This window comes from Aulonocara sp. 'chitande type north' Nkhata Bay, linkage group LG10, assembly GCF_057382095.1.
Source record: "Aulonocara sp. 'chitande type north' Nkhata Bay isolate Kocher_YH1m ecotype deep benthic linkage group LG10, A_spYH_male_GT1.1, whole genome shotgun sequence".
In the NCBI taxonomy this organism is placed as follows: Eukaryota; Metazoa; Chordata; class Actinopteri; order Cichliformes; family Cichlidae; genus Aulonocara; species Aulonocara sp. 'chitande type north' Nkhata Bay.
In genome coordinates this window covers 32,483,109-32,507,248 of record NC_141353.1, presented here as the reverse complement: position 1 = coordinate 32,507,248, position 24,140 = coordinate 32,483,109, and the positions used below count along the sequence as shown (strand labels likewise).

Genomic DNA, 24,140 nt, shown 5'->3' with positions numbered 1-24,140 from the left:
ACCATTAATGTTTGATGATGGCTGAAGGGAGAACTTCTTGTTATTGTCAGAGATTAATCTACAATTAGCGAAAACAGATCAGATAGCTGGTATGTTCTGCTCTTGTGCAAGTTTCGGTGTTGTATGAGTGTGCATTAGCTGTGTGCGCATGTGTGTGTGAACGTGTCATGACAGATTGAGGGTGCTGGGAAACTCTGGGGAGCAATGACATCTCCTGCCCCTGTGGCTCCTGTTGAATGCGATCTGCGCTCACAGATACAGTCCGCTCTGCCTTCGGCAACATGAAGAGAAAAAAAGAAGATGGCACAGGTTTCCAAGCTGTTACGCTCAGCCTGTTTTTCTCTTTCTTTCTAGTTTGGTTTCCCTCGTTTGTCTTTCTCATTTGTCTTCTCACAAGAGACGACTTGTATCACATAGATGTCTCGTGCCTGAGAAGCTTTGCTCCCAACATTAAATTGCTTCTGTGTGACAGAGAGAAAGATGAGCAATTTGCAGCCAGTTGCCACACTTCATATGTCATCACAAGAGCTGCTGAAAAGGTATGAGACTTCCCAGGATCTGTCTTTTTTTTGGCAAAATTTACACTCTGTAAAAACTGCGAGTGTATAAGCTGTAGTTCAGTCGCTCCTGTTTCTCTGCAATCATTCTGGTTGATGAACAGCAGTAATAATTCATCCTCTGCTTGTATGAACCAGCTCAAACAATCCTGGCATTTCATAGATTAAAATCCAGATCATGAGCACTTTTTTTTAACTAACGAGCATAAACTCCACAGACTAGATTTTTAAAGGGTTCAAAAGATGAGCATGGTGAGAAGCATTAGACTGATGAGAGGCGAACGACAGCCTGCGTTTCTCAAACTCTGTCAAAAAAAAATGTAAAAAAAATTTTCTATACTCCACAACTCTCTGAAAAGCACTGGTTAGAAGTTGAGGACCTGGGGAATTCCAGCTATGATGAAAGAGTGCAGCTAACTCCAGAGTAAACAGGGAGAGAACGAACCAAGAGACTCGAGAGACAAGGGAAATCATTAATGCATCAAAGGCTGTCAAAAGAATACTGTCTGAAAGTGTAAACACAGCAGATGGTGAGCATCTCATTCCTGGACAGGCGCTTCAGCCCCACTGACACAGTATTAGCCCCCACTGAGGTTGTTTGTAACTGCCTGTCACTGAGAAGGGATAATGGGGAAAATAGCAGGACGGATTATAAGATTAGTCTGTGCAGTCTTGACAACACGAACAGTGATTAGCAGACATACACAGCCTCCAACACATATTAAAAAAAGAAATCATTACTGTTATTACACACTCATTCCTCTTGTTTCTGATAATTCGGTGCTCACCAAAGTAAGTGCTGAAACACAGAAACATAAAGACACGGCTAGAATGAAATGGGACAGAAGCAATCAGCACAGCAAAGCATATAGGCAGACAAACGTGATACATAAATGGGAACGATTATTGCAATCGGGAATAATCGATATTCTGGGCCTGCTTATTTGGCTCCATTATCAACACTTAGAGCTGCAGCGGTGGCTGTGAAATCAGCTACAGAGAATCTTGAGAGACTTTCAATTTCTTAAGTATCCAATTTTCGTAATTTGTCTTAAATATTATACTTCCTATGTGAGACAAAACACATTTAAATCTGAGCACACCACCAGAAATCCACCGAATCGTCACATTAAAGAAAGAAACTGAAACAGCTAATTCTGCACAACTTTAACAGTGTTGGCTTCACACAAGTTTTGAAGAGTTAAAAGTGAAAAACCACATCAAAAACACTCATGATGACATAAACAATCCAGTGGCACTACAATCGCTCTTAAAGACTCACTTCCTGCTCCCTTCCCTTTTATTAGCCGGCTGCTATACACCAGGCTGAGCCTTTCTACACACTTTATGCCTGAAAACCACAGACAGTATGCACTTTTCTCTCCACACCTGAACAGACTCACTTGCCACAACAAACGGAGTCACTTACACAGCTGCAGAGTGGCTGCTGTTATATTGAGTTAATTTAACTTAGCTGCTCTGTTAATATGGCCCACTTTGGCCAGTTCCTCCACTCACGTGTTTACAGTTTCCAAACTGTAAACACGTGAGTGACTGATTGAGTCACTGCAGTCTGGTGCTCTGTTCTAGCAAAACAACCCACCTACTCCATATGTTGCTGATATTTGCTCATGCTGGTTTAGGCATGTTTAGTCTTTTTTAGATAAATTAAATTAATAATTATTAAATTAATTAGATAAATTAATTTGTTACATTCTTGTTATAGTGCTTTCTCTCATTTGATACGCCAATAGGTGGCATCAAACGTGCATATGGCGTAGTATTACTATACCATATGCCCGTTTACACATCAGCATTACCTGCATGTACAAACACTCAAACTTTAACTCATATAAGAGTCTAGCTGTATAACTGAGTGCCAGTATTTACAAAATGTCACAATATGATTTCATTATGCAGAAGTGTACAGCAAGAAGAGTAGATCTCCATGTCAGCTGAGCCAGACTCAAGGATGACACGATGAAGCACACGGTGAAACAGTCTGGCTGTTGACATGATGATCTCATCTCATTCATCCCTCACTTTCTGCCCAGCAGCCTCATCTTGACCTTTCAGTCACATGCTGAAAGACTGAATGAATAAGAGGCTGCTGAGTGAGACCAGACTTTAATCTGTTTGGTCCCGGACTGGACGGTCACTCCATCAGTCTCCCTGTCTGTGTGTTCCAGCGACGTGCCCTCTTTTAACTGTAATCAGAGAGGCGAGTGAAGTGAGGGTTGAGTTGGGACAGAGAGAGCAGAGGAAAGGCAGATCATTCCTTCTCTCTCTCTCTCTGGTACTGTCTGTATCTTTAGAGTATGTCTTTGCTGTCACAGATTAGATCACAAGCTGGGGAGCATCCATCCCATCAGCGGATCAATCAGCGTGAGCCGCAGGAGCAGCCCGACGCACACAGGACATATCAATTAGGAGGGAACTGTCTGCGCGCTTGGTGTGTGCCTGTGTGTGAGTGTGTGTGTGTTCAACATCAGCGTGCAAACGTGAATTCATAAAAGGCTGATGTGGTGGTGAGCAAAGCTCTCAGGTCAACAGAACGATTAGGAGGAGGACAAATGAAAGGAAACGCCACATTTTAACACCTTGAAACCTAAAAATGTCATCTTAAAAAATACAATCTTCTGTAGATTACTTTGGCTCATTGAGTTTAAACAGTGCTTATTACAGAGACATTAGGCACGATCAGTTTCTGAATCTTTACTGTTGGTCATATGCCAGTTTCATATAACTATAAAGACACCTGGAGCTTTTGCTCTGTGGAATTGTGGATGAAACATGAGGATGAAATTCAGCACGAAAATGACTGAAATCATGTGTGGGCGAATATGTGCATGTGGATATGTGGACATTAATATATGAGTGTGGTGCTCATGGACAGAAAAAGAACAGTACACAGCTGACTTTCTTTTAAAGATACCCGTGTCTCTACAAGCCTGTGGTCTCGATCTGAGGTCCTCCTTCATATATGATACCTTACAATCAACCTCATATCATATTCTCTTTGTCCGTAGAATAAAAGATAGAACAGATAAAACTCTGTTTGTGTGTGTGTGTGCATATGTGGGTGTTATCTATAAGCCAGACAGCACTGCAGGTGAGAGCAGGTGTGTGATTTAAGAAGCATCAAGTTAAGTGAATGTGAGGCCCAATGTGGTCAAGATAGGAATGTGGAGCCCTGTCTCTAACATCCGGTATGGGCTGTGCGTGTGTGTAAAGGGAGAACCTTGCACCTGCGGGTACCATCTATTTGATAGAGATGAAGTGGTATGTGGCCATCTAAATACACAGAAGCCCACACCTACATCTACATGCATGGGACAGCCTCTAATCTCAGCCAGTGCCAGGCATCTTTCACTGGGGTAATATATTGTAGTCTCCAGGCTGAGGGGAGTGCAGACAGTGACTCACTTTCGCATAGTGAACCTCTAGAAGCAGCTGTGAAACACTATCAGCTCGTGTCTGCCTGAACAAACAAAAGACTGATTTGTCTTACCAAAGACTTACTGTACGTGTCGTACAAAATTACAACAAAAAACCCCAAATGTTGTGTATCTAAAACATTCCAAAGTAACTCAGCATTTGAGATCCTCTGCCTGTTGCATTTTCCTATGTAGCTGCATCAGATCCAAGTCAGCTTCACCACATCACCAAATGAAAGCACAGCAATAAACAAACAAGGACATCAAGTGTAAAAGAGAGCAGTGATTCATTAGTATCCTCAAACTATGACACATGAACTGTAATTGAAACTGTGCTTTACTCTCTCTATGTATAATAACATGAATAAAAGGTTGTCAAAAAAACAACAACAAAAAAAAGATACTCAGATGATAACGGAAAACATTTCTAGCGGATTAGACAGTCATTTGTGGCAGAACTGATGCCAGCAGCGACCACCAGATGACATACAACTTCAGACAGTACTGCTGTCGACAGACAGGCAAAGAACCTGACTAACAGCTGAAGTAGCTAATAAAAGAATGCAGCTTTTACCTTATTTAATGACCTCTAAATCATTTCCTTTTGATTTTGTAGTGTCAATCCGCAGTTTGTGTGCTTAGGTTTCCAAAAGCCAGCATTGTGAAAATGAGGCAACTGAGGGCAAAACACTAAAGGGGGATGTCATGCTGGCTCTATCCATCTGTGGTTTGACATTACTTTCTCAAAGAAAAACCAACAAACTTTGACCTGTTTTTGCTGCAGATCTCACCACTCTTTGACATCCTTCCCCGAATCTCCCTGATACTGGCTACAATCCAGCCAAGTGGTGATGTTTTTGTGAGAAAATATTCCCTCTGCTGCTCTCTCTTCCTTTGCTGGGGACACTTGAAAGGCCCGGTTTACTGCTGCTTTCTCCTTTTATCTGTGCAGACCTGCTGGATCAGCAACTGTCCATGCAGAGAGAATATCTCAGCCAGTTCAAAATATTATTTGTGTACATTTTATCAGCCGTGCATAGAATTAAAGCCACAAGTGGATGCATTTAAGTTGAGCATATCATAGTATAACAAAATATATTTAAAGAAGCAGATCCGCTTTTGGATAACGTGTATATTTACTTTCTTAGAGTTAATTATACTGGATAAGTGGATTGATGTATGAATGGATGGATGGATGGATGGATGGATGGATGGATGGATGGATGGATGGATGGATGGATGGATGGATGGATGGATGGATGCATGGATGGATGGATGCATGGATGGATGGACAGGCAATAAATATGAAGCCAATATGAATTGCAAACTACTAAACTGCAAAAAGAGAGGAACTGTTGGCCTTGTTAGCTAACTGTGAATTGTCTCTTGGTTTTTGTAGTTTAAAAAATTGAGTGTTTCAGGTGTTGATGCCTTTTTAAGCATCACTGCAATTATTTTCTGCGAGATTTTGGAATTCTCTGTACAATGCACCCATTTACGTCTTCATTATGGATGGAATTTGCTTACCAAACGTTAGATAATATCTCGACACTGCACTGCTCCATGTAGGATCAAATCTTACAAAAAAATAAAAAAGGCACAGATGCAATGACCAAAATGCAAAATTTCATGCTTTAAAATCGTCTATAGACACATCACAGTAGCTTTGTCTATCTTTTACATAAAGCTGATGGATATGTTATCCAGTCTCATGAGTTTTGGAACTGGTAGTTAGCTTATTACCTTTAGACAGAACTGGCTTATCTGTTTTTATTTGTTTATGTACAGATATTTTCCTAAATGGCCCAAAATTATTGCTTAAGACAAAAAATATCTAAAAGACTTTAGTTTGATCATTGTCTAAACATTAAAGTTACAGATTCTGCTTAAAACTTTTCTCTTTAAAACTGTCAAGCTTTTGGAATTTCTTGATAAATCTGTCCTCATCCTTACACCTATCCCTAGCATCCTCATTGATACCTCCATCAACCTCTCCTCATTTTTCCTACCTGGCAGCTCCATCTTCAACATCCTTTCTCCACTATATCAACTTTCTTGTCTCTTCTAAAATACATATTATGTAACAGATATAAGGTGAAATCACTTTCCCCCCTTTAGAGGCTTGAAGAAGCTACACCATCATCAAAAATATTACCTAAATATTATCTAGCTGATCATTTATTGCGTTCCACCACCACCTTCCTTATTTAGCTTCCCCATACTTGATTCCCTGGTGCAGCTTATGAACTCATGATATGATTTTTACTTACGGTACATGTGCAGGAATTTACTGTAGTCTGGTCAGCGTACAAATCCAATGGAGCATTTTTAATTCACTTAGCAGAGCAAACACATTCATTTACTTAACGCAAATGAGGAGATAATAAACACAGGTAAACCAGTGTGATTTGAGAAACATTAGATAATCAATCATTGTGTGCACATGACAGTTACCGGTGGTCTCAATCCTTCAAAATGACTTTCAAAAACCCAGAATTCCCCATAACACAGATGGTACAAACAAAAACACGGCAAAGCAGCACAAGCTATGAGCAGCCTCTGAGAAGAAGATCAATCACTGTATGAGAGGGACAAGGATAAAACGACATGAGAGAAATGTAACTCAAAGCAAAGCACGCATAAACATGCGCACACGCGCAAACGTGCTTCCAAGCGTGTGTGTTTACGGCTGAGGGCCCAGACGTGGAGGACAAAGCAGCTGCAATCAAACTGCTACAGACACAACAATGAGTCATCCTGGCTGTTGTTCTCCTCAAACAGTCACTGGTGGGAATTCCTGGGAGGCGTCCACAAGTCATATTATTGCGACCACACCTGAGTCAGTCTGCTGGCATAAGTGTAACCAGTAAGCATCTGCTGTAGATCTACTTAAAAACAGGTACAACAATCACGACAAACAGCACAGCACCTGCACATAGCTGTAGTTAATACTTAACACTTTTCTCTTAGTAAACTTTGTTGACTTCTGACTTTTTTTGTGTGGAATATTGCATATTATTTTTGGAAAAAAGAAAGGAAGAGAACGCCAACATGTACAGTGGCTTGCAAAAGTATTCGGCCCCCTTGGACTTTTCCACATTTTGTCACATTACAGCCACAAACATGAATCAATTTTATTGGAATTCCACATGAAAGACCAACACAAAGTGGTGCACACGTGAGAAGTGGAACGAAAATCATACATGATTCCAAAGATTTTTTGCAAATAAATAACTGAAAAGTGGGGTGTGCGTAATTATTCAGCCCCCTGAGTCAATACTTTGTAGAACCACCTTTTGCTGCAATTACAGCTGCCAGTCTTTTAGGGTATGTCTCTACCAGCTTTGCACATCTAGAGACGGAAATTCTTGCCCGTTCTTCTTTGCAAAACAGCTCCAGCTCAGTCAGATTAGATGGACAGCGTTTGTGAACAGCAGTTTTCAGATCTTGCCCTGATTCTTGATTGGATTTAGACACCAGACAGGTCAGGGATAAAGTTATTGAGAAATTTAAAGCAGGCTTAGGCTACAAAAAGATTTCCCAAGCCTTGAACATCCCACGGAGCACTGTTCAAGCGATCATTCAGAAATGGAAGGAGTATGGCACAACTGTAAACCTACCAAGACAAGGCCGTCCACCTAAACTCACAGGCCGAACAAGGAGAGCGCTGATCAGAAATGCAGCCAAGAGGCCCATGGTGACTCTGGATGAGCTGCAGAGATCTACAGCTCAGGTGGGGGAATCTGTCCATAGGACAACTATTAGTCGTGCACTGCACAGAGTTGGCCTTTATGGAAGGCAAGAAGAAAGTCATTGTTAACAGAAAACCATAAGAAGTCCTGTTTGCAGTTTGCCACAAGCCATGTGGACACTGTAAACATGTGGAAGAAGGTGCTCTGGTCAGATGAGACCAAAATGGAACTTTTTGGCCAAAATGCAAAATGTTATGTGTGGCGGAAAACTAACACTGCACATCACTCTGAACACACCATCCTCACTGTCAAATATGGTGGTGGCAGCATCATGCTCTGGGGGTGCTTCTCTTCAGCAGGGACAGGGAAGCTGGTCAGAGTTGATGGGAAGATGGATGGAGCCAAATACAGGGCAATCTTGGAAGAAAACCTCTTGGAGTCTGCAAAAGACTTGAGACTGGGGCGGAGGTTCACCTTCCAGCAGGACAACAACCCTAAACATAAAGCCAGGGCAACAATGGAATGGCTTAAAACAAAACATATCCATGTGTTAGACTGGCCCAGTCAAAGTCCAGATCTAAATCCAATCAAGAATCTGTGGCAAGACCTGAAAACTGCTGTTCACAAACACTGTCCATCTAATCTGACTGAGCTGGAGCTGTTTTGCAAAGAAGAATGGGCAAGAATTTCAGTCTCTAGATGTGCAAAGCTGGTAGAGACATACCCTAAAAGACTGGCATCTGTAATTGCAGCAAAAGGTGATTCTACAAAGTATTGACTCAGGGGGCTGAATAATTACACACACCCCACTTTTCAGTTATTTATTTGTAAAAAATGTTTGGAATCATGTATGATTTTCATTCCACTTCTCACGTGTGCACCACTTTGTGTTGGTCTTTCATGTGGAATTCCAGTAAAGTTGATTCATGTTTGTGGCTGTAATGTGACAAAATGTGGAAAAGTTCAAGGGGGCCGAATATTTTTGCAAGCCACTGTATGCGGGGTTTAATGGAAAATCTGATCTGATTACAGAGCACCACCAGCAAGAAGTGAATCATTTCTTTAATTTCCTGGCCTGAGCTGTTGACATCATTACACAAAGACATTACTGAATTTCATATTGATGTTTGAAATTGCAGTACACACCCTCTTTAGCCATAAACTGCAACTTCTGCAGTAAAGAGAGGAAACAGCCCTTAAGTGCAAGAACCAGCTTCGACCTCATCATCTCTGCTGTAAGTTGCAAAATGAAAAAAAGCAGAGAGGCCTTCAGAGGTGGAGGACTCATGTAATATGCATAGCCACTAGTCTTTGAGTGTGCCTGTGTGTGAATGTGTGCGAATGTGCGTAAATGGTAAATGTGTGTGTGTGTTGGCTGCAGCTTTCATGGCAGAATGATAGAGCAGTATGAAGAGAAGGGAGACATGCAGCAAGGAATAAGAAACAGATAAACATGTTTTGGACCTGGCGATGGTTCTCCTCTGTCTGACAGATGTGAAAGGACTGCAGCCGTCCAGCAGAACAAATATGGGGGAAAAAATAGAAACAAAGGGGTGCAATTCCCACTTCCCTTCTTCCAATCTCCCTCTGTTCATCTTACCTCCTCTCCTCCATCGACATGTCATTGTTGCTTGCTGCCGTGACACAACTCGGGAAGGCACAACCACATGGTAGGAGACTTTCACTGTGGGTGAGCGTGTGCAGAAGCAGAGATAATCAAAGGGCTTCCAGCTTATACAAAAGATAGGGGAGGTTAATTAGTACTGTAAAGAACATTAATATTGGAGAAAAAAAATCTCAGAAACATGCTCGACACTCTTCCCTCTTGATGAAGAGTAATATCAAAGGACAGAAATGCTTTCAAAGGCCACATTAAAGATACATTAAAAAAACTCTCATAATAATGATCTCAAAGCCTACGAGAGGACTTTCCAGTAAATTAAAAAGAAAACTGATGAATTGGACGGGATGAAAGTTCAGTCTTAATTACAGTCCAGCTCTAATTGACTGGTAGACCAATTACTGTGGTTTTTGTGGGTAATGTATCAGTGAGCGAGCAGAGCCAAGTGCTGCCGTGCTCATAATTACAGTAGACATCAGATTAGACCAATGAGTGAGCGTAGCATACACAAATATGCAAACACACGCAGGCTTTGATTCATAAGCACACATTAGGCCGAGTTTATCCATTTGGGTACAATCGCGACAGATGCTGGGATACAGCGGCAGAATGTAATGAATGGATGATTCAAACATGCTGCGTATTAGTAAATGCTTTGTCAGGCCTGCAGATGAAGTGGTCGTGGAGTGTTTCTCCAGTAAATATTAATTGTTTTTGTGTAAATATGAATCTGTTCTGTTTAATTAATGAGACTTGAGAGCACAAACTCAGAAGAAAATACCCAGATTGCGGGAGGCGGCGACGGTGACCAGTCGCATTATTGTCAACCTGCAAGCGGCACGCACTCCGGCGTGACAAGACGCACGTCTGTGACTGATATCTGATGTCAGCGCGCGCCGTGAGACGCAGGTTATCGTGCCAACATCACACAGCACCTAAACTGTGTCAGACTAACAGAAGCACGAAACAAAGCAGTGCAAGTGCAGGGTGTACGCCTAATCCACTGCTCTGCTTCTGCTTTTTTATTTAATTTTTGCTAAATCAATGAGAGCCGAAAGCCTCGAGCTGGTCGAGCTGTGATGAAACAGAATGAAACGCCGGCCATTGACAGCAAACGAGCGCGCGGCGTTTTGGGGTCTTGTCTGTTTGCGGTTGTGATAAAGATCTGTTTATTAGGGAGTTAAGATGAAAGGATAAAATATGAAGAACTGGCGTGTTAGAAAAAGAAGCACGGATTCACTGCACACCCACTCTCAGACACACAGAATATAAAATGAGAAGCAAGCAGCCTGAAGGGCGGAGCAGAAAAGCCTCTGACCAGAAACTAAAAACTCCAATTCCTTGAGCAAGGCGCTTGACCGAAAGTTGCTCCCGCAGAAATGTAGAAAAGTCAAAGGGATGGGAACGGCTACATTTAGAGCCCGAAGGCATCGGGAAGCTTCAAGAAGGGCAAAGATGATCAAAACAATAAAAAATAAAAGTGTTGGTAATGTTTGCTCTCTAAGAAAAGTTCTGCCACTCAGTCAAAGACATTTTCCAGGAAGAACTCTCTGAATACTAATAGTGACATGAATGATGGTCCAATCATTCTTACTCACGGAGTGATGGAAGAAAAACTCACTAAGCGTAATTTCATTTTTGGAGGAACACATTCTGCTAATAGAGTCTGTCGCTCTAATCCAGCCTGATATGGAAAATGTATTCATCTGTATCGGAGACATGATTGACACCTGGCGCGGGTACCATATGGGCTCCGGCGGCGACAGCGGCACTGAAATAACACAGCAGGTGCTTTGATCAAAGCAACTTCCTATTTTCATCACTACGCTTCTGAGGACATCTGCATAGCGGCTTTGCCCAAGGGAACGCTGATACAGCAAATCGGGCTTCCTCGGCATCAGCACAATGAAACTTGATGTGTGAATGCGTGTGTGCGTGTGAGAGAGGGAACACACAGGAAAACACACTTCCTTTCCTTCCCCAAGCCGCCAGGGTCAGAGAAAACACTGAAGGACTCTCCCTGATGAGGATGAAGATAAGTGGGCACAGTTTCAGAAGGTTGTACAAAGGGGATCCATAAAGGGAAGTATTCACTGTGCACCATACAGCCTGGGTTATGTGAAGTTTAGCTGCAAATCACAAACTTTTGCCAGCAAAAAGTTGGTCCACAAATGAAAATTTCTAATCTCAGTCATTTTTATTCATTCTGCTGCGACTGCAGGATTCATTGATTCATCGGAAAGTGCAGCCATGGTGTCACCGTTTAAATTTAAATACAGTTCTCTAAAGTACTGTGATATAGGCAGATAGTAGAAAAATGGCCCAGTTGTTTCTGCTGTTTTGGTGGAACGCATAAGCTTGAGCATGAGAAAGAAACTCATCCTGAGTCAATGAATATGTGGACCAGGAGCCAATATGATAACAAGCTCAAAAAATTTTAATTCCACAGGCAGATACAGCCTAATGTTCAGGGTTTAGCAACTGATTTGGTTGCAAATTAACAAATATTAGCATGCTGGTAACATCTGAATACTGAGAGACAATTATATGCCGGTGGTACACTGGGAATCTATCCGGTGTTTGCTGAGATAATGTAGTCAGGACCAAAGTGATTCAGAATTACAATCCCTAGAGCCACAAAACTAAGATAAAAATCTATATTTAAATGACTTTTTCTTTAAGTTCGGTTCTCACTGATTGTTGTTAAACTGGCAAAAAAATGTGTTTTGTGCCAGTATAAACTACAACAACTGCTGCAAAAAATGTCTAAAAAATGCTAAAAACAGCAGAACTATTAGTGTTTTTGTGTTTGGAATGGTTCATGCAATACACTAGTTCCCAATGCATACCTACTTGTGCGGTACTCAAATTGCACATGAAGCATTCTCCAATTATTTGCAACATTTGACTCTGAATGTCAAAACGCTACTTACCAATTATGATATAAAAATTATTGTAGTTAGGACGACGGATTTACACACACTGACACACTAAACAACTCCACAATGCAATTAGTTTGTGGTCTTGCATGCAATGTCTCAAAAACGTAATATACCGCCTATGGCTAGCTATCTAGTGCTGACATCATAATTGATACTGATAATGGAGTCTCCTCCTGGTTCAAATTATTTGGTGGGCCACCTATTTTCCACTATAAAGCCATGGAGGTGACCACTGAGGCCTCAGTCACCCAGGCCTGAACATCAGTCAGCAAAACCATGGCAATAATTTCACATTAGCAACTGCCAGCAACCTCCAGCAACCACATGCCAACTAGCAGCAGAACACACACTTTTCCCTTGCGACTGGTAGTTATCAGGGAGGGGACACCAACAGGAGTTTTAGCAAAAAATTTTTACACTGAGCCCTAGCAACCTCCAACAATCACTTGCAATCCGCCAGGGAATACACATTTTTCCTTGCGACCAGTGGTCGCAAGATGGTTGCCAATACGTCTCTAGCTCTGTGTGACTGAAGACTATATGTAAAAAGTGTTAAGAGCTCCACAGACAATTTTTTAACATTTGAGTACAACAAAAGTGTACATGGAGAGAAAATGACTGCATGCAACTAACTATTGAAGTATGTAGGACTTGAGTTGCAATGCAAGAATAAGGTCTTTTCTTTAGGAAGTCAAATATCAATTATAGTGTTTCTGTAGTTTCTGCCTAAAGTCCTGCCATTTAAAGATACAAATAAGACAAACAAGGCCTCTGGATCCTTTGGATTTACAAACTTCTCATATTTAAAAACCATTACCAGTAATGCCAGACTTTACTTATGGCTCTCCACTTAACTATCGATTGCCATTTCACTCCTTTTATCTCTGCATGTAACAATACGAAAAGCCTGAGCCGTTGCTACTACTCCAGATGGAGCTACACAAACAACTCCAACTGTACAAGTGAGGGAAAAAAACAACACTGTGCTTCATATTTCTTTCAAGAGCAGAAAAAAACAAGCCTTCAGGCATATCCCTTTCAAGTCCTCAACCCACGAAGCTCCCAGAGAGCTGGAAAAGTACCGACTTGCAGTCGAATCAATAAAAACAGGAAAACAATCAATGCAGCAAATAAACTCTTCAGCATGTTTTTATGTAAGGACATAATGTAAATGATCTCCATATGTTAATATGGCTATAACCCTGCAGGGAAACAGCTGAGATTAAGCTCGTAGTGAGTGCTTGCACACTCACCCGGGTGTGACATGTCTTCAGCCCTGAACAGATAACGGCACTGCGAGAATCTGTCTGAACCCTGTAGCATGACGAACCCCCAACCCAGCCCTCAGCTGCCTCTGAGTCTGAGCAAAATAAACCGGTATTACCAACAAAGATTAAGGTAAAGGTTCTGTTACTAAGAGGTTTACAATTATACAACAATTATAAGAAAAACATGAATATAACACACAATAAAAAGGATGAGTTTGCGCACGCCTTCCTCTCTAATCATCCTCAATGCAAACATACAGAGCGCATCGAAGGAGCCGTCCAATTCGATGGATCCTGACCACTAAGAAGAACAGACCGATAAAATATGCATGACAGGAGAAAAGGCTCCCTGCCGTAGCGCACAGAAACTTTCTGCCTCCCTCTCTCTGAGCGTAAAACATTGATGGCAGCAGTGCTCGGCGGTGCAGCAGCTGAACCGCTGTATTGAATGCTGAGCTGAACCATTGGAGGGTTAGCAAGTTCACATCTAATTCTGGACTGCACCCACAGGACCACTGGGCTGTAAAAGGAAAGAGCTGGGCAGTTTTGCCTCGAAAAAAGGCTTTTCCTGGTTTAACCAAGGCAGTCATGTATGTGTGTGAGTATTCAGAGTATAAAGTTTGCGCGTGTGTGTGTGTGTGTGTGTGTGTGTGTGTGTGTAAGCAGTACCAGGCAAAACTTCTAGCTTAGGCTTCTTAGCTATTTAGGGGCTAACTGTGTTAAGCTCTTCAAGATACCTGGAACAACCTGACTGAAAAGTGAATTTAAAAACTTTGATTTACTTTTAATGTGAAAACTTCAAAGGTCTTTTATAGCGAAGAGTTGTGTTTTTGTTTTGTTTTTCAGTTGAATTTTATTCATATAGTGTAAGAATATAACGTGAGTCATGTGACAACGTGGAACAAGAGTTGAACCTCTTCCTGCAATGCTGCTACAAGTACAAACGTCTTGTGACAGGTAGGGACAAGATGTAGCACATTTTAGGAAGTCAACATCCCTCCATCCATCCACACCTACAACTAATTCAGAATCACAAATGAACCTAAGATTCACGTCTTTGAACTGTGGGAGGACACCAGAGGACCCAGAGAGAACCCATGCAGAAAGGCCTCAGTCAGCCGGTGGATTCAAACCCACCCACTGCTGCCTTCTCGCTGTGCAGCAACTGTGCTAGCCACCTCACCACAGTGGGCACCATCACATGTACCCTTAGAAGTTTCACTTTTTTTGGGGGGGTGGGGGGGGCTCTACTCAGCTCTTCCCAGGAGGGTGGCACGCTTCCCCCCCTTTTTGGTGGTCCTCCTTGGGTCCTCGTACTCTGGGGCCTGGATCTCCTCCATACCTGCTTCATACCCTGGAGGACGGGGCTATGGCTCCCCACACTCCCTAGCAGATCGTTACATGGAGAAACCTTTGGAATACAAGCATGCTGATCCACACAGGTATGCACACGGGTGTTCACACGGGTGTTCACACGGGTATTCACAGATGCGGACTACACCTTTCTTGGCTGCTGCCTCAAAGCACATTGTGCGCTGTCTATCTTGCGTGCTGCACAATATCGTTTATTATTTAGTATCTACTGTTATCTACTGCTAGCTAGTTTATTGTGATGGTGCTGTATTTATTATGTTGCTCTTTTTTTGTTTGCTTTCTCTTCTGTTTTTTTTCTCCATACAGGTGATCCAGGTGTTTTGTTTGTTTTTCTTTCTTTCTTCCCCCCTTCTCACGTCTCTTCTCCCCTTTGGTTTTCTTTCTCTCCCTCTCTTTCTGTCATTCTTTCTCCCTGTCCTATCCCCCAGTCATGTCTGTCCCGTTTGTAGCAACTGAAAATAAAATAAATTCATAATTATAATAAAGGTCAATCAAATGGACCAATATGGCAAGGCCATGATGATCCACTTGGTAAAATAAATCCGCTTGGCATCTTTCTTGGCCTTAAGACAACAATTCTGATGGCTAAAGATCCAAACGGGACAAAAAAAAAGAAAGAAGTTTCACATTTTAAAGAATACATCTTCCCAATACAAACACACCTACACTGCCAAACTTTATAGCAACTGTAGACAAATCTCCACATGGTGAGTTTCTCTTTATAAAATCAATCCAGTTGCACTTCATAACTGCAAGTTCCCTGCAGCTATGAGCTTTTATTTCTAACTGCAGGGAACTTGTGCATAATATAATGAACCCCTGGTCTGCTGCATTGATACTAACTATTGTTGTAACTATTTAAACACGTCACAGTAGTGTAACTTCTTTCCCTTCCGTGTGCCCCACTCCTAATCCCAGCTACTGCTATCTGCTGAACCGAGTATTTAAGTGCACAGTGTGAAGGGTTTAATGACTAACCGAGTTCTGCTGTCACAGAAAGTTTTCAGGGCTGAGCTGTAACAGCATTTCTTGAGTTATGACAAAGAGTTCCATTATTTGTGGTGATAGCCACAATTTCCTGCTGCTAAGTGCCTCGACAAGGCTCATGCTACGGAGAGTGCATTATGTTCCGGTGACAAACAGCAACTTTAGATTTTTTTTCACCAGGCTCACTCAGACATCGAAGATTTTCAGTTTTTAATAATATGAATGTCAGCAAATTATTTTTCCCACGTTTGCAAAGGAAAACATGACAACCCTGTGTTGCACCACTAAAGGGACAACACATTTACTTATAATTTATTGCTTGTCATGTTGCTCAAAGCTATTGCACAGTGCTAGCTAACTTTAACCTAAACTGCACGTCTACAACATGCTTAACATTTAATATAAAATTGGATATGTTCATGGTTTAAGTGTTTTAAGTGACAACGGACAAGACAAGCTCACACCTGGCAGTATAGGTGGAAGCTTTTGTTATTTTGTTACAGATCTAATAGAAATAACACCAAGGTTTGTCTCAAAACTTTGTGTTTTACTTTTGGTCTCATCTTTCATTTATTCATCATATTCTTGCTTTACGTCTGGTGATTCTACACATGCAGTTGTTACACCACCTTCCCGCCTTCATTCCAATGTCATTTAAATGCAGACTTTATAATCACTGCCCAAATAACTATTTGGAGGTGCTGTCAAGATGGTCGCCAAGTGGAAAGACTTCCTTCAAGAAGGACTTTGCCGATAGCGATCAGGGAAATCTATCCTGTTCCATTGGGGCAATCAAGTTTTCATTTTCCCTTATAGCATCATGGCTTAGGACCATACCACCCTGAACAGGGCAACCTCGTCTGCTCTCAGAAGCTGAGCAGGTCAGGTCTCGTTAGTACTTGGGAATACCCGGTGCTTTAGGTGCTTAGAGCCTGCAGGGGCTCAGGTTGAACAGTGGGTCATCTACCATCGGAATGGCAGTGGATTAATCCCTGATTCCTTCAGTCTGCATTCCGAAGTACCCTTGGGCAAGAAAGTGAACCCCTGATGTATCCATGTGAGTGTGTGTGTGAAAGTTAGAAAGCGCTTAGGCATAGATAAAAACATTGTATGACTGTCTGTGTGATCGGATAAATGAGACTTGTATTAACAAAGTATTTTGGGTGCTCAAACAAGTAGAAAGGCACTACATAAATACCAGTCCATTAACCATTTACATGGTGAAAGCAACACTCATAGACAATCTAAACATTAGACAATGCAAAACATCAAAGGCATGCAATTTTTTAAATGGCATAATCACATCAGTTTATATATCATCTACACATTTCATCCATCAAATACATCCTTGCTATCTATTCTGCTCCATTAGTTTGCACTCTATCTAATGTTGCTTTAATGAAACATGAAACACCTCTTCTAAGTGACTAAAGCTCAAATCAGAATCAGAATCAGAATCAGAAAGGGTTTTATTGCCAAATGTTGAGCAGGTTTACAACATTAGCAAATTGCTGCGGTGCTTCAGTGCAAACATACTGTCATAAATTACGCTTAAATAGACATGAAAAAATAAAAATAAGAATAAGAATTAAAAGTGCTAAGTAGATAGATAGATATATACATGAGTGCAGGTGGTGATCAGTGCCAAACATGGAATGATGCAGTGAACACAGCGTAGGGTCATGTGTTAGTGGTGGGAACAGTCATACACGCTGCAGTCTCTGTTTGTCCCTGATAGTGGCTCCAGCGTACCACACGGTGATGGAGGAGGTGAGGATGGACTCGATGATTGCAGTGTAGAATTGCATCATCGTCTGTGTTGGCAGGTTGAATTTCTTCAGCTGCCTCAGGAAGGACATCCTCTGCTGGGCTTTCTTAATGACGGAGGTGATGGTGGGCTCCCACTTCAGGTCCTGGGTGATGGTGGTACCCAGGAAGCGGAATGAGTCCACAGAGGTGATGGGGGTGTCAGTCAGGATGATGGGGGGGAGTGGGGCTGTGTGCTTCCTGAAGTCCACAATAATCTCCACTGTCTTCTGGGCATTCAGCACCAGGTTGTTGTGGCTGCACCAAGACACCAGACGTTCAACCTCCCTCCTGTAGGCAGACTCATCCCCGTCCCAGATGAGTCCAATAACGGTGGTGTCATCTGCAAACTTGATTAGCTTGACAGACTGGTGGGTGGAGGTGCAGCAGTTGGTATACAGGGAGAAGAGCAGGGGAGAAAGAACACAGCCCTGAGGGGAGCCGGTGCTGATGGTCCGGGAGTCCGAGACATTCTTTCCCAGCCTCACATGCTGCTTCCTGTCCGACAGGAAGTCAGTGATCCACCGGCAGATGGGATCAGGCACATTCATCTGGGAAAGCTTGCCTCGGAGATGGTCTGGAAGGATGGTATTGAAGGCAGAGCTGAAGTCCACAAACAGGATCCTGGCGTAGGTTCCTGGGGAGTCCAGATGCTGCAGGATGAAGTGTAGGGCCATGTTGATGGCGTCATCTACAGACCTGTTGGCTCTGTATGCAAACTGCAGGGGGTCCAGGAGGGGGGCCGTGAGGGTCTTGAGATAGGAGAGAACCAGGCGCTCAAAAGACTTCATGACCACAGATGTCAGAGCCACGGGTCTGTAGTCATTTAGTCCAGTGATCCTAGGTTTCTTGGGGACAGGGATTATGGTGGAGGACTTGAAGCAGGCAGGCACATGACATGCCTGCAGTGAGGAGTTGAAAATGCCAGAAAACACTGGGGCCAGCTCGTTTGCACAGTGTCTGAGGGTGGCAGGAGACACACCGTCTGGGCCAGGAGCTTTCCGAGCATTCAGGTTCTTAAACTGCTTCCTCACACCTGCTTCATGAATATGAAGAGTTGTGGTGGGAGGAGGTGGTGTGAAATCCTCTTTTGTGTGGGGTGAGGAGGGGTGTTGTAGGTGAAGTGTTTGAAGGTGGTGATGGCTCTATGGAGGGGGGAGAGGTGGGGGAATGAGTGTCCAAAGTGTCTCTATTGTTGGGGCTGTTGGAGGTGTGAAGGCTGCCTGATGACTCGTCAAAACGGCAGTAAAAGTTGAGTCATTCTCTGAGATCTGCTGCTGCATCTTCTCAGAGTGCTGATGTTTAGCAACGTCCACTTCTTTAGTGAACCTGTACTTGGCCTCTCTGTAGCAGTCCCTGTCTCCGCTTCTGAACGCCTTTCTCTTTTCCAGCCACAGCTTTTTGAGTTTAGGAGTATATCAGGGTTTGTCATTGTTATAACTCACCCTGGTGCGTGATGGCACAATGCTGTCCTCACAGAAGTGGATATAGGAGGTGACAGTGTCCGTAAACTCGTCCAAGCTGTTAGAAGCAGCCTTCATTGTGTCCCAGTCTGTAGACTCCAAACACGTGCGAAGCTCCTCCACAGCCTTGTTGCTCCACAGTTTTTTGGTCCTCACGACAGGTTTGGAGAGCTTCAGCCTCTGTCTGTACGCGGGGATTAGGTGGATCATGACGTGGTCAGAATCTTTGTATATTCACACCTTACTCTAATCCATTCCAATCAACTCTGAACTAAGTAGTGATGAGCAAAATGTTCTCCACTTCTTTTGACTCAGTTACTTTCAGCACCCCAAAATATAGTAACACAGCACAACATGTGGATGTTGACATTTCCACTGTCTGTCACAGTCACTATAGAAAACATGGGGATCAAAACAGGTTTCACTTCTTGCTGGAAGGAGAAAGGTGACAAAGAGAATCTTGCCAGCAGTTCATTTCTTCCAATCTGCGAGAAAACTCACACCGTCAAAAGCCAAACTGATGATATGCACACCACAAAGAAAACCATTGTTCTTAATCTGCTTGCTACATTTTATCAGCCCACTTTGATAGCACTCTCTCAACACTTACACACATACTTGTAGTGCTGGGAAAACAAACACTCTTCTGATCTACCCTCCTCGGGGCTTTGTGGGCTCTGTGAAACCTCTGTCTATCTAGACAAGAGTCAACCTGGAAACGGAACAAAGACCCAGCTCCTCACTTCGCATTGTTATTTAGCAAAAGCTGTAGCTATAATAGACACACAGAACTGGATTACACACACACACACATGAAAAAACACGCACCAGAGGCTTGCCAAAGACTCATTCTCATTTTCCCAAAGCAACATTGATCTGATACTGGAGTCAGACAGAGAGGTATGAGAGTCTGGCTGTAAGCAATAAGAACCACTTTAAACACATCATTAACCATAGCCTGTGAAAGTCCACCTTTGTCAATAAAGATTTAACCTGGCCAATGAATCTAGTCTCTAATTATGCTTAGTTAAATGCCACTTGCAGGGTTCTAAATAAGCTATAGATGAGGACAAAGTTTATGTAAATAAATAAGAGGAGACAAAAAGTAACAATCAAGGGTTTTGTGCATCTGAACAGAGTGGGTAGGGGCAACTCAAGCCCTAAGTTTTTACATATAATGTCAGAAAACAGGTCAGGACACCTGTAGTCACCCTTTCTCAGAAAAGGAAACAGTTCTCAACAGTGGAAACGCTGTGTTTGTAGAAAGTAGAGGAGGCACTAGCAAACTCTGCCACTGACCAAAACAATCACTGCTGGCAAACTGGAAATACTCCAGGAAATACTCACCGACAGGGAATACTCCTTTTTTCCCTAGTGACCAGTGGTTGCCAGGTAATCCCAAATCAGTCTGTAATCCTGTGTAAATGGGGCTAAGGAAGCTTGCAAGAATTGACTGATGAATTAGTACTCCACCCCGTGGTCACGTCCAGCCACATCAAGATGGAGGTCATAATGATACCTCCATCTTTTATATACAGTCTATGACTATTACACACGATGCTCAATCTCACGTCACATGTAGAACTTTCAGCATGGTCACCTCCCTAATATGGTGTGTGTACACCAGCGGTCCCCAACCTTTTTTGCACCATGGACCGGTTTATGCCCGACAATATTTTCACGGACCGGCCTTTAAGGTGTCACGGATAAATACAACAAAATAAAACTAGTACCGGTACCGAAAAAAAGAAGATTTATTCATAACACACCTGAAAAGACCCAGGAAAACCGAGTTAACGATAAAAACGATAACAAAATAACGCTGAAAACCGATAAAAACGCTGAAAACCATACATTTCACACCTGAGCCTCAACTCTTGCGGCCCGATACCAAACGACTCACGGATAGGTACCGGTCCGAGGCCCGGGGTTGGGGACCGCTGGTGTACACAGAATTACTGCATCAAATACTGTTTATTTTTAAAACCAGGAGAGGCACAGTAAGCGTCTTCCACATATTAGAGCCGGTCTAACGCACAAATGAGGAATTACACTGCTGTAAATAAAGCACACATGAACCGTATCGTCTAATACAACTGCAGAAAAATGCTTCACCTTTTGTACCACATGCCATTAAAATGGTCCAATGCGCAAAGCAAGAAGTGTGAAGGCCAGTACTAAGCAGCGACATCAGCCGTGGTGTGTTATTGGTTTATTAAGCTCAAGTGCCGACTGCTCTCTGTTTACGGGACCACTTCTCCGTTAGAGGGAAACCAGCGGCCTGATAAGTCACATGTAGCTCTGAACCAATGACCTGTGTTAAGGAGGCATAATTGTCTTTTTACCGCAGGCTCTAAATCCATCCTCGCCTTCATCTCACTCGCTTAGTCCCTCCATGCGGACTGTTGTTGCCTAGCTGCAGCTGTCCTCAAGTTGTGTCTTTTTTTTGCTCTTGTTTTTGACTGATGGGCAAGTTCAGCTGTTTATTTGTATTTTTTATATAGAATCCCAGTAACAGGCAGTGCTATTAGAATGCATCTAATAGTCTAATAGAGCATGGAAGGATGTCTTACAGCATCAGTTCAATTAAAAATATTTTTTTCATCATCTTTCATAAGTAGGTAATCTCTTATCTCAAAAATTATACATTTATGGATCGGTATGTATGTATGCGATTGTGCCTTGTGTCTTCACGTCTCTACCGACCTGCAGCCATTTGCATGTATCCAGCCAGGGTGCAGATCCTTCTCTCACATCCTCCACTGGGCAGGAAGATGGTGATGATGGCCAACAGGGAGCTGACAGCCAGCAGAGCACAGCCTCCCGAACACAGCACCGCACTGGTCTGAGGAAAAACACAAACACAGGACAATTTCATTTTATCTCCACCGATTCGCCCGCAAGTACTCTGAGCACCACGTCGATAAACCCACATTTTGAGCAGCGGGAGCAAATGTGGAAAGCTCCTGTCATTACCTCACTGTCAAAGATTTGGAATTTGTTACTAAATTCGAAACCAATCCCCAAAGCCAAAAAGTCTTTACTTTGGTATTGTGTAATCTCACAGTTAATCCCCCACTAACAGGTTATTAGCTCTCTCAGCTGGAAAACAGCAATGCAAGGCCAAACAAGAGGGCACTGTCCTTATTCATTACACCTTCACTTAATCACACACATGCTGAGAGCAGGAGAAGCCAAACAGAGGCAGAAGGCCAACAGAGAGAAGACATTCCTCCACAACTTTTATGATAAACCACAACTAAACTTAGAACAAAAAGTAAGGTGTTTGGTCGATTTTTTTTATGCTTCTTGCCATTAAATCTTATACTGTTGGAAAGCCTGTTTGTTTTCCTTTGATGGTGCCGCATTTGTAAGGAACACACTGAGTATATGGGTTGAGCTCATGAAAACGTTACCAAATCTTCTTTGCCAATGCCAAACAGCTGCTCTTGTTTGGTGTTTTGGCGTCTTGGATTGGATGATTGAAGTCTGAAGCAACGAGAACTATTGGCGAGTTAAACATGTCTTCTTTTAACAAACAGAGGCCTCAGTAGCATGCAGAAGACCCATGCACAGCCACAACAGCCTGGCACCTCCTCCTCATGCTGGTAGCGAGCTTGGTCACACACTGCTGTGGGATGGCGTCCCATTCTTCAACCAGCAGTTGCTGCAAGTCAGCCAATGTGGTTGCGTTGGTCACCCTGGTAAGAACAGCACGTCCAAGCTGATCCCACAAATGTTCAGTGGGGTTGAGGTCAGCACTGCACACAGGCCATTCCATCCTCTCCACTCCCAAATTCTGGAGGTAGTCTCTGATAAACCCCGCTCTGTGGGGGCGAGTGTGGCCATCTTGGAGGATAGAGTTCGGTTCCAAAGCAGATTTGGCAAGTTTTTTATTGGTGCAACCCACATACTCAACTCTGCTGTTCATACCTTACAAAGATGGGCTCATTATAAGGGAAATAAACTGGCTTTCCAACAGTATAAGATTCATTGCCACAAAGCATTGTTACATCAAAGAAATAACTGAGCTAGACAAAATTCCTTCTTTTTGTACTAAGTTTATATAAACATGCATCCTGGGGAATTTGGCTCTTTGTCCTGTGAATGTTTTAACTGTTTTTCACCGGGATCAACTGTGCTCACCTGTCCTCTCCTGCTTCTACTTTTAGAGACTCCTAAAAAGTGGCAGCTAAGTTTAAAAGCCACACAGTGCGTTAGCCCTGAGAGAAAGTGTGTCTGTGTGCGAGTGAGTTCGAACAACCTGTGTGTCTTTGTGGAGTGGTTTGATCTGCATATCCTCTCAAACTGACTCTCGAGGAAGCCCCCACACACCCTCATCAGCACACTTTAAAAGGTGTCCGTCGTCGACAAGCACGGCGCACAGACAGCAGGCTCAAAACAGCGCCACATCAGCGATTAGCATGTGGGCGGGGGCGATCAGAGGGAAATGTCTAACATTCACAGGGGAATTACAGCCCTAAAACACGTGTCATTATGCATGTTCCTGATGTGACTGACGTGAATGGAGGGAGGATGAAAGCGGAGTGATTTCCATGCCCGACAGAAGATTTAATTAGCTTGTTCTGGGTGTTTGGCAGAAAGGGGAGCAGGGAAATACTGAAGTGCTGTAATGTTGGTGGCAATGATGATCATTATTCTTTTGACCTTTATTTGTCCAGGTCTGCAGAGAATATGCGGTCTGCTTCACAAATGGACAGCATACATAAACAGTGCATTTGCACACATTTACATCTGGCTTAGCTTCTTAAGAAGTGTAGGCTAAGTGCTTTGCTCAAGGGCACCTTGAATACAGCTATAAAGCAATAAAAAGGAACTCCCTGAGCAGATAAGTGATTTTATTGCAAATCATTCGGAGGAACATTAAAGGTTTCATTAAATTAAATTTAAAGTCTAATTCCATCATTGTTAAGCCCAGCGACAATATCTCAGTCCTCCAGCAGAGCAGCATCTGGCCACTTAGGTCTTCCTT

The 24,140-nt window shown here is 42.8% G+C and overlaps 1 protein-coding gene across 1 annotated transcript in view; it reads right to left on the bottom strand.

The window, feature by feature from the left end:
• The window catches only part of lhfpl7 (LHFPL tetraspan subfamily member 7), a 128,486-nt gene that overhangs the window by 67,938 nt on the left and 36,408 nt on the right, over window positions 1–24,140 (bottom strand). The window contains exon 2 of the mRNA XM_086309546.1: window positions 21,854–21,992. Within this exon, the coding sequence (XP_086165672.1) occupies window positions 21,854–21,992 (139 nt within the window). The remainder of the gene's footprint in view (window positions 1–21,853; window positions 21,993–24,140) is intronic.